General features: G+C 42.0%; 1 protein-coding gene across 1 annotated transcript; it reads left to right on the top strand.

The window, feature by feature from the left end:
* Positions 1–1,744: 1,744 nt before the first annotated feature.
* Positions 1,745–15,106, top strand: LOC137294005 (protein amnionless-like). The gene is made up of 13 exons (XM_067824918.1): positions 1,745–1,849; positions 3,275–3,435; positions 4,051–4,144; positions 7,249–7,469; positions 8,329–8,490; positions 8,995–9,091; positions 9,903–9,985; positions 10,889–11,018; positions 11,690–11,788; positions 12,232–12,334; positions 13,178–13,343; positions 14,054–14,161; positions 14,461–15,106. The coding sequence occupies exons 1-13, from the start codon at positions 1,807–1,809 to the stop codon at positions 14,539–14,541; spliced, it is 1,548 nt and encodes a 515-aa protein (XP_067681019.1). The 5' UTR covers positions 1,745–1,806; the 3' UTR covers positions 14,542–15,106.
* The last annotated feature ends 588 nt before the right edge of the window (positions 15,107–15,694 follow it).

Below are 15,694 nucleotides of genomic sequence, written 5' to 3'. Positions count from 1 at the left end.
AACTCTGTTTCCGATGAATCTAATACGCCTGCCAACGTCTACACCAGCACCAGTTTGTCTAACGTTCCAGCTTTATGGCGGACCAACGTTTGTACGATGAATCCAGTCAATGTTAGTTGTCCATGATAGCATTGTCGATCACTGATAACCAAGAGCATGAAACTGACCAGGACATATATTCGTTAATCATTCTCAAAGGGTCCCAAATATGTTGCACCTGTAAACCATATTGGTTAGAACTAGTCTTCAGCAACTCATGTTATAACTATAGGCAACTAAGTGGATCAGGTGGTCGTTCTCACTTGATGTATGACATGGCACCACACTTGCGGAGATCGATTCTCACGTCACGCAAGTGTCAAGTACCATGTTATATGTAAGTCTGTTTTTTTGGATATCATTAAATATTACTAAATTGAGGCTTGCACGTTATGGACGGTATAGTACAAGCAAACTGCTCATATAAATATTATCCATAAATAGCTTAGAGGAACTTAATGCATGTTTAGCATTTAAAGAAAACGTTCCTCTCGTAATAGTTCTTAGTAATCCAAATAATCCTCTGTGATAAAGTTGCAATTAAATTTAGATCTTTGCATGGTACACATCATTTAATAATGTCGTCTTCTTCATTCCTCATTATGACCAGACCAGATTCAGATCGTGTCACTGTTTCTACATTCATGAAATGATCACCAAGGTGGTGCCAGGTCTGAACCGATAGAGTTTCTGTTGGATCATCTCGAGTGACATCAACGTCATTCCACGTCTCACACATTTGCACAGACAGTCATCGCACTATTGGAATTATGGAGTCGATTTACACAAGACAGAACCCGTAGAATCCACCACCACCCACACAACCTCCTGGACACACATGTACCGTGACAGGACAATCAGTATTGACAGTATGTCAAGACAACATACATGTGATTATCACCATGCTAAGTTTCATCATGGTATCAATCACATTAAATTTGGAATGCACATATAATTATTCGTATTAGAAAATGTCCTAATTATTGTACAGGTTTCATTTTCAAGTGTCTACATACCAACGTCCCGTACACCCAAATGGCAATACCAGCTTGTTACCGAATCTCCCTAAATCCAATAATCAGAAGTTGTCATCCTTGAAGCTGGATAATTTCTAATATATTTACACCTTCGATAATATCAATGAAATAAAGACAACTTGTTCATAAAAAATGCCACTTTCTTGCTTCACTGCGGAGACCCATGAAGATCTGGTTTAGAATTGGCCTTTTGTAAACCATGCTTGTCGTGAGAGAAGACTAACGGGATCGGGTGGTTAGACTCGCTGACTTGGCTGACACATGTCATCGTATCCCAACTGCACAGTTTGATCACTGGATTGTCTGGTCCTGACTCGATTATCTACAGACCGTCGCTATATAGCTAGAATATTGCTGCGTGCGGCGTTAAACAACAAGCCAAACGAAACCAATTCACTGCAATTTCAACACGTGCAGTACACTGCTATGTTCGACTACACAGTTGTGATTGATTGTCTCCCTATGACATGAACTCATGTCATATAGCAGAATATATCCCCGACTTGCGTGTGTACCTGACTTGACTGGTGTCTTATAGTCATGAACCCCTTAAGCTCAGATCATGTGTCGGCATGCGTCCCGAACCCGTGTGTGTATATACAAGTGATATAGACATGTATCACATTACCTTCAGAGATGCCGTCACCAGGATGAGCCTTATCAGCTCCAGTATACGCCCCCTTCTAAGGGTGAAATAGACATCTGTCAGTCACAGATCAGCAGGTCAAGGATGGAGACTGTGTTGGTGGTTTTTCTCCTTTTACAACTGACAGGTATTTTACTATTTTTCTTTTATGTGTTTCTTAAAAACAATTGACAGAGATGTTTGGAAAAGGACCAAACGCCATTGAAGTGTTCAAGATAGTATGTTTCATGTGCAGTGGTAAATGTCATATGGTAGATGGAATGGGCGGTTTTGTCTAACTCGTTAACTCGGGTCTCCCGACGATTTCATCGGTTTTAACAAATACAAATCATTGGATTGTGTGATCCAGATACAAGACGTCAAACCGCTGGAATCTTGCTAAGTGTGACGTTAATTAACCAAACGAAAATGAAAACAAACAGTGACTCAAACGTATATTCTTACAATTATTTGATTTGTTGTCAGGCTTATAAATCCAAATAATTTTATTAAACATTTTTTTCCATTATACAATCACATCCTATCATTTCTCCATTGCTGTCGGGGTGATTGGTGATTCTTGCTGTATATGGTGTATTATAACCACGTATCACTCATGCCGTTTGGCCGAGCGCCCAGCTTGCACAACCTATATACTTAAATCTGATGCAGTTCCTGGAACCTTTTAATTCAGAAATACTCGTGTAGAATTAATGGTCAAAATACATCGTAAATTTTCACATTATAACTCCTTTCAATTCAAATCTTTTAATTTAATCGGCTTTTCATTGATAATCTTAATTACACTCTTTTCATATTAATAAATATTCTCGAAATCTCAATGTAACTTTGAAAGTGACAACGTTGACTGAAAGAGAAATCCTTATAAACTATACTTCTCTTATGGTCCAAACTGAACGATACACATGCATAGAGAAATATGTTTTTCAATTTCAAATATGATGGAAAATGAGGGAAAATGGAGAATAACCTTAAATTTATATAGAATTTATTCTACATAGTGATATGTTTCAATGCAGGATATACGGCATTTCGTACCAAGCTGACAAATGTGCCTCTATATTGATATATCTATCAATAAATCCGGCTATATATTTTCATATATGGTACAAACTGAACTATGAATCTTTAAACTGATTTATCTAGAAATAAACATGGGAAATATGGAATTTCAAACTGAGGAATGAATCTCTAGACGATTGCGAAACTCCGGGAATACTGATAATCATTATCATAGGCCATAGCCAAACTAAACAGTCAATGTTCTTTCATACTGTTCTCTTTATTTAAAAAACCCCAAACATTGTGTTATGGAATGACTTTAGTTTTACGCCGCTTTCAGCAATAAAACGACAAGGGACGCCAGAAATGGGTTTCACACATAGCACTAATGTACATTGTACCCATTGTACCAATGGGAATCGAACCCGGGTCGAATCATGGCTTTAGACGTACCATCCCTGCACACTCCTAAAATATTATTTTTTTTAGTGACAATCCCTTTGTATGCGTGATAAGGGGGGTCAGTTTGATTCGTTTTTCTTTCACCCAGTGCCAGCCTTGGGTGTGTATAAAAGATGGCTGCAAAGTACCAACTTCAACAGCCCAAACAACTGGAACGCTGGGCGCGCACCTTGCGGAAATGACGTCGTGCTGATTCCCGATGAAAGTCCTGTGGTGTATGTGCAGACAAATACGACGCTGAAAGAACTGGTACGTGTAACAACATTTAACTCCAAAACATAAAACAATATTCTCACCAATAGCATATTTGAAGCCCTTTAATCTTACTATGGCATGACAGAAATAACGAAACAATTAGAGTAACTGATACTGCTGCCCCAACTCTGCAAATTGATTTTACCCTCTGGATAGTCAGGTATGAATACGGGAGAGTAAAACGTTGTAACCGAAATATAACAGTCGTCACCCCTTTATGACAAAAGATGACTGGATTGTCTGGTCTAGACTCGATTATTTACAAACCACCGCCATATAGCCGGAATGTTGCTCAGTGAGGCGTAAAACTAAAGTCCCTCACTTTATGACGCTATCTTGCCATGACGTCATACAAACCATGAGAATGTACATTCGTGCCAAGAGTACGACGGTCTGCCGTGGAGGGCAATCGTAACTACTCGCCTCTTTCCGTAACCGTATTCCTTTCCGGAATGACCCGAGTAGTTACGAATGCCGTGGAGGGGTGACTCGCCAGCTGTCTGGGAAGTATGCACTTGATGCCATCATTGTTAAAATCGATGTTCCGTAGATGAGTTAGATCTGCTTGATTGATTAAAGCGAAATGTTCATGTAATATCGTATTTTCAGATTCTTCCAGATAATGGTGAGGTGATTTTCGGGAAAAATTCCATCCTTGCCTTTACGAGTGCTTCAGACCCGAATTGTGCACCGTTTGACGGAGGTAGGTGAATATGATGACTGAGGTGGGGTGGATTCTCAAGTCCTGTAGAATGTGTGGGAATCCTTGGCAGAGTGAGTCTCATGTTATACATCAAAGACTGAGTGTGCGGAGAAGCGACTGAGTTGAATCACATGTCATATAGAATGTGTGGGAATCCTTGACAGAGTGAGTCTCATGTTATATATCAGAGACTGAGCGTGTGGAGAAGCGACTGAGTTGAATCACATGTCATATAGAATGTGTGGGAATCGCTGACAGAATGAGTCTCATGTTATATATCAGAGACTGAGTGTGTGGAGGAGCTACTGAGTTGATTCTCATGTCATATTGAATGTGTGGGAATCCTTGACAGAATGAGTCTCATGTTATATATCAGAGACTGAGTGTGTGGAGAAGCGACTGAGTTGAATCACATGTCATATAGAATGTGTGGGAATCCTTGACAGAGTGAGTCTCATGTTATATATCAGAGACTGAGTGTGTGGAGAAGCGACTGAGTTGAATCACATGTCATATAGAATGTGTGGGAATCGCTGACAGAATGAGTCTCATGTTATATATCAGAGACTGAGTGTGTGGAGGAGCTACTGAGTTGATTCTCATGTCATATTGAATGTGTGGGAATCCTTGACAGAGTAAGTCTCATGTTATATATCAGAGACTGAGTGAGGAGGATGTGTGGAGAATCTCATGTCATATAGAATGTGTGGGAATCCTTGACAGAGTAAGTCTCATGTTATATATCAGAGACTGGGTGTGTGGAGGAGCTACTGAGTTGATTTGCATGTGATATAGAATGTGTGGGAATCCTTGATAGAGTAAGTCTCATGTTATATATCAGAGATTGAGTGAGGAGGATGTGTGGAGAATCTCATGTCATATAGAATATGTGGGAATCCTTGACAGAGTAAGTCTCATGTTATATATCAGAGACTGAGTGAGGAGGATGTGTGGAGAATCTCATGTCATATAGAATGTGTGGGAATCCTTGACAGAGTAAGTCTCATGTTATATATCAGAGACTGGGTGTGTGGAGGAGCTACTGAGTTGATTTGCATGTGATATAGAATGTGTGGGAATCCTTGATAGAGTAAGTCTCATGTTATATATCAGAGACTGAGTGTGGAGGATGTGTGGAGAATCTCATGTCAGAGATTGTGCGGAGCCAGGGACGTAAGTAATATTTTTAAAAAAGAGCCCGGGCTTAAACATGTCGTCACTTTTAACTTAATAATGAAGCAAGCATCTACATCGAAGCTTCGCCTAACGCAATAAACAAGAAGTTGTCACCCGTAAACTTGTATGCTTCATTTCTGACTCACTAACATGTAGAATGCCGATCAAACAATTACACGTGATTGCTCCTTAAAAAAGTTTCAATATTAAGCTTTGCAACCTGTCGGACTTTTACGAAAAATCTAGCTTGGTGGGACCTGTGGCTGAGTGGATTCTCATGTTAGAGAGACTGCTTATGTAATATATTTATTTTAAGATTCGCAGACATGACACCGTGATATTTGTGTCACCAATGTAATGCATAAGGGCCTCACTGTACAGACAAACAGCCTAGAGACGCATGGAGTTTGACCCGTGCTCTTAATGTTACGAGGTATATTTCAAAGCCACGCCGTACCAGCTGACATACGTATCTACAACGCATTAGCTTCCAACACACGTATTGAATGACGGCTGTAATTTATCTGCATAAATCCTACCTCAGTAACGCCCACATATGGCGTGACTTTCATGTTTCATAACATATTCCATGACTTTCATGACCTTCGACAACTTAATGTGTTATTCACATACTTGAACGTGCACACGATTGTTGACCACTGTGTAAAGACGTTCTTCCCGCAACCGACAGCGTGTATCAGTTTACAAAGCACAATGTTACATACACCCGAAGCATAGGTTTCAGTGTAACAGGTTATGTTTGTTGGTGAACTTCGCCCTCAGCAGTCTTCCAGTTATATTATGGTGGTGTGTAGATGATCCAGACTGAGCCAGTTAATCCAGTGATTGACATAAGCATCGAACTAGGCTGTTGAGGAAGCGATGATGTACGTCAGCGGTGTCATTGATAACCCGGTTGCAGCTTGTCGTCTTTAAGAACCAGCTAGCATGGGTTGCCTATTTTTCTCTGGTCGTGACAGTGTAAGAGAGCATTTGACTTGATGAAGATGAGTGTTTCAGTTAAATAAATCTCTTACATCCAATGCGAGAAAAATATCAAAAGTTTAAACGGGAATACATGCCCCTTAAGGAGAGGGGTCACCTATTAAAACAGTTCTTTACACTGTGCTCGATTTTCATAAAACGCTTGGGTTGAAGATCTTTTAAACCTAGCCTGGACCCTGTTCCATCAAACAATATCAAAACTACGACTATACTGTCACAAAGGACCGCTGTAAGAATTTCTCATCGGCAACCTATGCCTGTCGTAAGAGGCGACTTTCGGGATTGGGTGGTCAGGCTCGCTGACTTGGTTGACACATGTCATCGTATCATATTGTTGATCACTGGATTGTCTGGTCCAGACTCGGTTATTGACAGACGCCATATAGGTGGCATAACTGCGTTAAACAACACCTGTTCCATATATTTACGACAGTAGCTCGGAGACCGCTTAACTGAACTGACCAAGTTCCCATTTGCACAAAGCGATGATAGCCCAACTGTCATCCTTGAACACAGGTTAACACAGTGACACAGTGGTCGAACCAATCTGTGGAACCGAGCCACGGAGACATTACCATCGAGCCACTCCAACCCCCATGCTACAGTGTACATTACATCCAGTCGTTGTGCGGACCTATTTGTGGAAGAGAACCTTGCGTGCAGTAGGTTTGAAACCGCTTCAATGAACTGACCCAGGAGCCATTTGCGCAAAGGCATGAAAGTCCTACTAAAGGATTTATGCATATGAATTGCAGCCATCAATTCCAAAAAACAACAATGGTGGCTTTAAGTCAATCGAAACTCCCATACTTGTTCTAACCTTGCTTAACATGAACATTGATATCGTTTTGTGGAACACAACCTTGGTATATTTGCATGTGTGACGTACATATGACTGACCATTATCACGTTGTTCCTATCAGATGTGGAATACGTTGTATCTGCACCCCACAAGTGGGTGAACCCCGACAACTGGTGCCCGACGGACACTGAGAATGGACCCTGCAGCTCCATGCCACTGCTTGACTCGGAGAGGGTGCCCTGCGCCACCGACGACGCCGTCTTCCCCCGGGACGAGGCTTTCTACGTCGACCTCGACACTGGTCTCGATATCAACGTCAAGTCGCTGAAACTGTCTGGCAGGGTAAGCGTGTTTCTTTGTTTTGTTTGGTAAAACGAAACCCCATTTTGACAGTATTTCGGTTATATCAACTTCGGCGGAAATCCCTAAGTGCTGATCTCCCCTGTTGCCATGTCATAAATACATTGAGCATGAGGCTTTACACCGTACAGGAGTATACCAGTAACACCTCGACGAAGGCTAGCCGAAGCAGACAATGCCTAATATATCCATACAGAAAGTTGAGATGAGTTGAGTTTGACTTTAGGTCACATGGGCGTTATTCCAGCCATATAGTGACGACATCAAGCCTGAATACATACACTTTGAAGTACACAGTACAAATGAGTTTTATTTTGAAAACCTGTATCTTCATTACGTTGTTTTAAAAAAAGAGACAGAAAATGTCGTAGCACCAAATTCAAAAGACTGTCAATTTGTTACTCACATTACATAGTTAGAATTTACTGTACAGGTCAACTCCCCTCATTTAGCTAAGAATGGGATACCAGCTGACGCGGGTAGACATGCCTTTCAGATTTATCTCTTCGCGAGTCCCTTGCACTGGGGAGGTACTTTTAAAGTCTGCGGCCACGTACGCACACACGCAGTGTATGAATTAGTTCGAGTCACTATGCTTCGGAAACGATTTTCTAATAAAAATACCCCAAGAAAGATCAAGCTGACTTGAAATTATTTTAGTTTGCAAAGGTATTTTTATTTAGCTTTTTTCGGGAAAGCTGATTTACGGGCTTTTTTCTTATTTGACGTCCCGAAACTTCAGGGCTAGCGGAAACTCATGAAAAATCGTAAGTGTCATCTTTATGTCAAAATACCTCTGATCACTCAAGTCTTAACTGCACGTTTCTGTATCGTTTTGCAGTCGTACACCACCACGACGTTCACCAACTACATACAGTCTCCCGACGGGCAGCGAATCTTCCCGCCACCCAAAGGCACTGGGGGTACGCGGTCTAGTGTCACTGTCTCCAGACAGAAATGTAACGACCCCACCGGATGCACGTGCGGCAACGACCAAGGAGAGGTGAGACATGATACCTAGTGTTGAACCTCTCAGGGTAGGGGATGAGAAACTATCCTTTGGTTTTCAGGCTGACTGCAATCCACTGGGGAAGTAAAGCGTAAAGACATCTTGAGATGTTCTGGTTAATGGTCATTGGTTGTTTTGTCATGTGGATGGTGGATAAGTATGTGCGTTACTGTCATATGGATAACGGTAGTCTTCACTGCCATGTCATACGTAGACAATAGCAGTGGATGTGTATTGCCATGCGGGATGGTACTGAAATACATGCCTGTTGTTGTATGGATAATGGGTTTGCAGGTTGGCGTGTTTTGTCATTAGGCACAAAATGTGTCTTGTCATCAGGCCACAATGACACTAAAATTTTCTTGCCATGATGCAACAATGAAGTGTCTGAGTCTTTTCACCGGGAGACAATGCCTATAGGTCTTTTCTAGCCATACAGATACAACAGGTGCCTGTTTTCATTTCATTGTTTACAAATGATTTCTTGTAACATTTCAGATCTTCAAGAAGATATGCTCCGTGTTTAGTCAGAAATGCCCACGAGCTCAGTGTCGGATCCCATTCCGACCTATGGGTTCCTGCTGTGATGTTTGTGGTGAGTTAGTTCGGGCAGCTAGTAGCTCGAGTTCCTGTTGTGATGTTTGTGGTGAGTTAGTTCGGGCAGCTAGTAGCTCGGGTTCCTGTTGTGATGTTTGTGGTGAGTTAGTTTGGGCAGCTAGTAGCTCGGGTTCCTGCTGTGATGTTTGTGGTGAGTTAGTTCGGGCAGCTAGTAGCTCGGGTTCCTGTTGTGATGTTAGTGGTGAGTTAGTTTGGCAGCTAGTAGCTCGGGCTCCTGCTGTGATGTTTGTGGTGAGTTAGTTCGGGCAGCTAGTAGCTCAGGCTCCTGTTGTGATGTTTGTGGTGAGTTAGTTCGGGCAGCTAGTAGCTCGGGTTCCTGCTGTGATGTTTGTGGTGAGTTAGTTCGGGCAGCTAGTAGCTCGGGTTCCTGCTGTGATGTTTGTGGTGAGTTAGTTCGGGCAGCTTGTAGCTCAGGCTCCTGTTGTGATGTTTGTGGTGAGTTAGTTCGGACAGCTAGTAGCTCGGGCTCCTGTTGTGATGTGTGTGGTGAGTTAGTTCGGGCAGCTAGTAGCTCGGGTTCCTGTTGTGATGTTTGTGGTGAGTTAGTTCGGGCAGCTAGTAGCTCGGGTTCCTGCTGTGATGTTTGTGGTTTGTTAGTAGTAGCTCGGGCTCCCTTCAGTACTACCTATCAATATAAGGAATTACATACTTAGTATTGCACATCCCGTGTTAGGAATAGCCTCAAGACCTGTCATGCTGTTTCGGTCATTTTCATTGTAAGTACTATTTTTATATCAATCTAATTTCAATTCGCCGTTATAAATCGGATGACACTTTTGTGCTTGAAGGCGCCATGTTCAATGGGACGGCAGGAACTGGATTCAGAATTGCAACATTCAAGACCATCTTGCAGCAGTTCATATCTGCCCGGGTAGGTTTCTGGTGGAGCAGGTGCTTGTATGCTAATGAAGGTAAACATATGGATCATGTTCTAAAACGAGTCCACCGAGGCAGAGACGGACAGCTTAGGTATCTACTCGGTGTATTTGCTTATCACTTAACGCCGTGGTCACCAATATTCCAGCCATATGGCGGCGGTCTGTACATGATCAAGTCTGGACCAGACGATCCAGTGATCAACAACATGAGCATCGAAGTACATACCTGGGACAAGATAATATGTGCAACCAAGTCAGCTAGCCTGATCACCCTATCCCGTTAGTCGCTTCTTACGACAAACATGGGTTTCTGAGGATCAATTCTAACCTGTCTCTTTGCCAGTACTCTACTCGGTGTAAGGCGGCACACTAATGAGCCTGGAGTTGCTCGTCTCTCCATAATACGCCAGAATTCATATATGGCCGGCACTGATCGAGACCGGCCGACTGACTTGTAGTGGATCATGAGGAAATTTAATAGGCCATAAAGATATATGTGTGTACCCACATGTAGGGTTGGCCGGACTGCTTTTTGGTATGCTTTTTCCCTTAAAACAACATATTGCAGCTATGTATGTTACAGGTACAATGTATTAACCATTAAGTCCGGAGGAATACATACCGAAAAGCTATTGTGTGACTCGAAAAACGAATTAAGGATTAGCACCGAGAGCTTAAGATAGGTCCGGACAGTAAATATACAGAGTCTTTGTCTTTTGGTACCGTGATATTCCGCAGAGAAAACAATGACATGACATAATTACTTTTGAGTGTGGCACATTTATGCAAATTGTATTGAACATTTTCCCCGTATTGTTAGTGTTTGTAATCAATATATATATATATTGTTGATTCTGTGATGATTTGGGACATAATCCAGTAAATGTATATCACAGAATGATAACGCCACAGTGAAGCTTATCGTGTCGAAGACGGGGATGGGCTTCATTCAGGCAGTTCTCACTGGTGATAACGGGGATACAAGCATCCCAGTTGCAGAAACCATTAAGTCGGACATGGATGCAGGTAGGTCTGCTAAGGGGACCATTTCTTACATAGATCGTAGCACAACGGCCGTGGAAAGTATATAATTATTAAAGTAGTGGAGTTATCATGATTGTAGTACAACGATTGCTTTGTGGAAGTTGGTCTTTGATATGTAAGGCGCCAGTCTTTACGCCTTCAGTACATACCCTTGACCTTGTGCCACAGGAAGTCTTGTAATGTCCCACCTGTTAACGTCTTTCATGGATTTTGAGATTTTTGTCGTGCCTTGTAACTGCAGCTCCCTTATTTCATGGAAATAATAGTATAACTGCGCAGCTATAAATTCATGTCGCATCCAGATCATGACCCATTACGGGGATTACAGTATCGCAGAGGTTTACAGAGAGGAATAAAGTATCGATTTCTGTTCCGTTTATCACCTGAAGGATACACGTGTGTCCAAGTTAACGAAGGCACTGATAGACTGTTGTCTATCTCATGAAGTTTATAGCGTTTACGCCCTTTGTACACGACCTTGCCCCTCACATGTGCCACAGGAAGTCTTACTCCGTGGTCGTGTTTTGAATCCTAGATTCCCACTGATTATGTTTGTAGGTTTGACAGCACCGTACAGGTGCTCGCGGGTATCACTAAAAGCCTAATTATATTTTAGAGTATGGTAGAGCATGACGTAAACTCTCTATCCCCAGATGCCCGGACAGGGGGCCACAAGTACCGCCTGGATGGCATCCAACTGATGGAATCCTCGGGGGCGATTCAACCAACTTCCGGGCCGAATGCTCATACGGGTAATGACCGTGAGGACGTACTAGCTTGATCGATGCTAACACTGCTAATGTAGTTCTCGTTTTGTAGGTCAGTATTTCATCATAAAATATATTCAAGACGTAACACGGTAAAACTAGTGTCTTTTTTACCCTTTGCTCCCCCCCCCCCCCCCAAATTTAAAAAAATACAAATCCCCCCCCTCCAAAGAAACCCCACAAAAAACAACCAAACAAAACAAAAAACACCTGACAGCATTCGCACTCACATAGGTGACAACTAATCAGTTTTATCCGTTATATTATTCTTAACCAAAGTAATTCTACCTGCCCGTTCCTTCCGAAACTGACCATACGGATGAGAAAGGCGGTGTTTTTAAAAGAAATATTCAGAGCAATTTAAAATACCGAAAGCCAAAATTCCAACATAAATGATACAATGATGTTTGCTTGTATTATGTTGCCAGGCGGACAACTTGGAGGAGGGTCCATTGCAGGGATAATTATAGCGCTCATTGTGGTCTTGGTGCTAGCCTTGTTTGGGCTGCTGTTCTTCAGGAAGAGGACTGGGTAACATGCATGCTTCTTGTTTTATTACTGTTGTTTAGGTCAAGGGGGAATTGTCAGATGTATGGTCATACTGTTTCACTTGAAGGTAGGCATCGAGAGCTTGTCCCATGCACTGCTTAAACTCTGAAAGAGGATAACATTGTTAGCCTATTAGACGTCGTCTTATGTAGTTTGGGTCTGTAAATAATCGCGCCTGGGTCAGACCACCCAGTGATCAACAGCATGATCTGTATCAACCACGTCAGCGATCATCACCACCGATCACATCTTACGACAAACATTGGTTCTGAAGACCAGTTTTAACCCTGATCTTCACGTTTCTCTTGTGCATAAAGAAAGATCGAATGAGTGACGACGGAACTCAACACTCAACACTTATATTTTCCACTATACACAGATATTATGTCTGAAAATAAACCAACCTAATTCAGGTCCAATCACTGTGTTCCAGGGAGCGATGGAGTAGCCCAGTGGTTAATGCGCTCGCTCGTGAGCCGAAGGCCCGGGTTTGAGTCCCCATATGACCCGAATGTGTGAAGCCCATGTCCCATGTCCCCCACCCGTGATATTGCTGGAATATTGCTAAAAGCGGTATAAGGCTCATTTCACTCACTTACTGGGTTCCTGCTCAGGGATTCCTTTCACAAAGCACTAAGGTGATCGTAATTCACTAAGGTACCTTAGTGCAATGTTAAAGAATGGGAGTTAAGGTTAACCTTAGTAAAGGCTGCTTCGTAGAAAGACCCCCTGATCTCTGTTGTTAACAAACCGCCCTGGTATGACTGGACTTTCATTGCGTCAAACAATATTCACACGCTAATGCTTACTTAATATTGCTTCCAGGAGGTCCAACAACATGCTGGACGATGTGATGGACATCCCAAGCAGAGTGAGACGCTCCTTGCCACGTGGACGACGCGTGCCGGGTGACGTCAGCAGACCCCGCTACGAGATCGAGATGACCGACCCTGGGTTTGGGAACCCTCTTTATGGAGATATTGGGGGTGTGGTAGGTACCACAGTCAGAGATTATCTAAGTGGTGCAAATTCCGTTCCAGTTTGGTGATGCCAAATCTGCGTATATGGTCTGTTCTAATAGGAAGTATACATGACAGGTGCCATTTGGATCTGGTAAAACAATTCCTATAAACGTTATCAAAAGGATATTAGGCTGAAAGCAGTCTCCATATAGAGATCCTGAACACAAGTGTGATACCTGCACCTCATACATCACCTTCGAAAGTTTCATTTTAGCCACGACCCGTCAAGCGCTGTATTGCTGTATTATTTTGCATAGATGTTTGTATTGTGGAGAGGACTGTTTATATTGTGGGATGTGCTGTTTACATGGTGGTATGGGTGGTGTTAATCATGTACCATGGGTAGCTGGATGTCGTGGTTTCACATCTGTGGAAGGTGGTCCTTGTGGTATATTTTTTGCGGCGAATGGTCTTGATTCTCACGTGTGGTGGGTCTTGGGGGTTTACAAGATCAGTGAGATAGTGGGGCTCAGGGTTTTTACATGAGGTCTGGGATACATGAGCATGCGAAACTAGTGGATTTCGTAATATTTTAAAGTTGACATTACAGAGACAAATCTCAGAGTTGTGTCTCATGGGCAGTGATCGACATTGGTAGTTTCAATCCTTTGATTCGTGTACGTTTGTCGCTGCCTACCAGTATTGACGAAATCCTAATCGCTAACGGTCGTTGTTCCAGATGGTCGATGACGTCCGGCCGATGGAGATGATGCCAGCGGAAATCCAACCAACCTTCGACACAACTGATGATGGTTTCAACAATCCCCTTTACGCCTCCGTCACCCAGGTATGTATCTAATTCTTGATGCCACTGAGTATGACAGTCGCTCAAATTTTGGTGCAACAAACGAAATAGGTTGATTTTAGCTATATGAAGTTAGACATTTTGTAATCCCGACCGCCCGTACAAATTCGAATATAATAATAGTTTTACTACCCCAGGATTGTCTTGAAATTGTTTTCTCCATACGTTGGTCAAAAGCTTAACTGCAGACATTCTTCTGATGTAAATGAATTTTACTATTCAGCCTTCTTCAAATCGGATTTATACTGACAAATTTTATCATTTTCTAAATTCGTTTTCAGGATGGAACATTCGTCGGAAAAGGAAACAAATCGTCTGGAAAACACAGCAAAGACGAGCAAGGTCCTGACAGCAACATATAATCAATGTGTTCCTATACTTTCATTACAGCAATAAAAATTAATACAGATTGTACTGATGTAATTGTGATTCCATGCAAAATAATGCTCACAAATTATAATAATTTGGCTGACAAATGTTACAACTTGTATGCCCTGTGATTCGTAACATGAAATTCTCACAGAAATGAGTATGTTTATCCCGTGACGACCCCATGGATCGGAGATTAGCTTGCTTTTCCAAGTGTTAGTGTTGTCACATTCACAGACAGCTTTAATCATTTACCACAGTAACAGTGATCAGAAATTACTTTCAAGATTGATGTGTATTACCTCCCAGTGTAGTGTAATTTTGAGTATCTGGAAGGATGAAAAGGACTTTGGTACTTTCGGCGCTATGTGAATATTGTTGTGTTATCATGTTGAATTACCTATCAGCAACTTTGCAAACCCGGGTGTGCTTTCTGACCTAGTGTAATTGTCATCCAACATAGTAGCTCTGATGTCCAAATAGTTACTTGAAAAACGTTTCTAAATAAATCCGAACGAGAGAAGAATTTGAAAGGCAATAAACTATACAGTGTGTTCATTCATTTCTTGTTCATACCACATGTTTACACCTCAATTCGAAACACCTTGTTTTCACATGGGCCGTGATAATTCCCTGCTACTATTTAAACGCAATGATGCTAGTGGATACCTATTGTAATACATTTAGTCCATTTGAATTCACATTTTTATTATACTTAATGAACATAAACAAAAAAGACATTTTCTTCTGTAAAATATGTAACAGTCCAGTGCTGACAGAAAATGTTGGTTGGTAGGTTGGTTGTTTAAAGCCGCACTCAGCAATATTCCAGCTATATGATGGCAGTCAGTAAATAATCGTGTCTGGAACAGATGGCCCAGTGATCAACATCATGAGCATCAATCTACGGAATTGGGAAACAGTGACATGTGACAACCAAGTCAGTGAGCCTGACCAGCGATCCAGTTATCTCCTCTTGGGACAAGCATGTATTGCTGATGACCGGTTTCAACCCTGCTCTTCACGAGACTTGTGTATGAAGATATTGGATGGGTGACGGAACTCAAAACATGGGTTTGACAAGACAAAGAAGTTACTGTAAACCAATTCTAACCGGGACCTTCACAGGCCCTAAATGTTAGTCTA

Source organism: Haliotis asinina, chromosome 8, assembly GCF_037392515.1.
Source record: "Haliotis asinina isolate JCU_RB_2024 chromosome 8, JCU_Hal_asi_v2, whole genome shotgun sequence".
Classification (NCBI taxonomy): Eukaryota; Metazoa; Mollusca; class Gastropoda; order Lepetellida; family Haliotidae; genus Haliotis; species Haliotis asinina.
The sequence above is the reverse complement of the archived record's forward strand: the minus strand, read 5'-3'. Positions and strand labels throughout refer to the sequence as shown.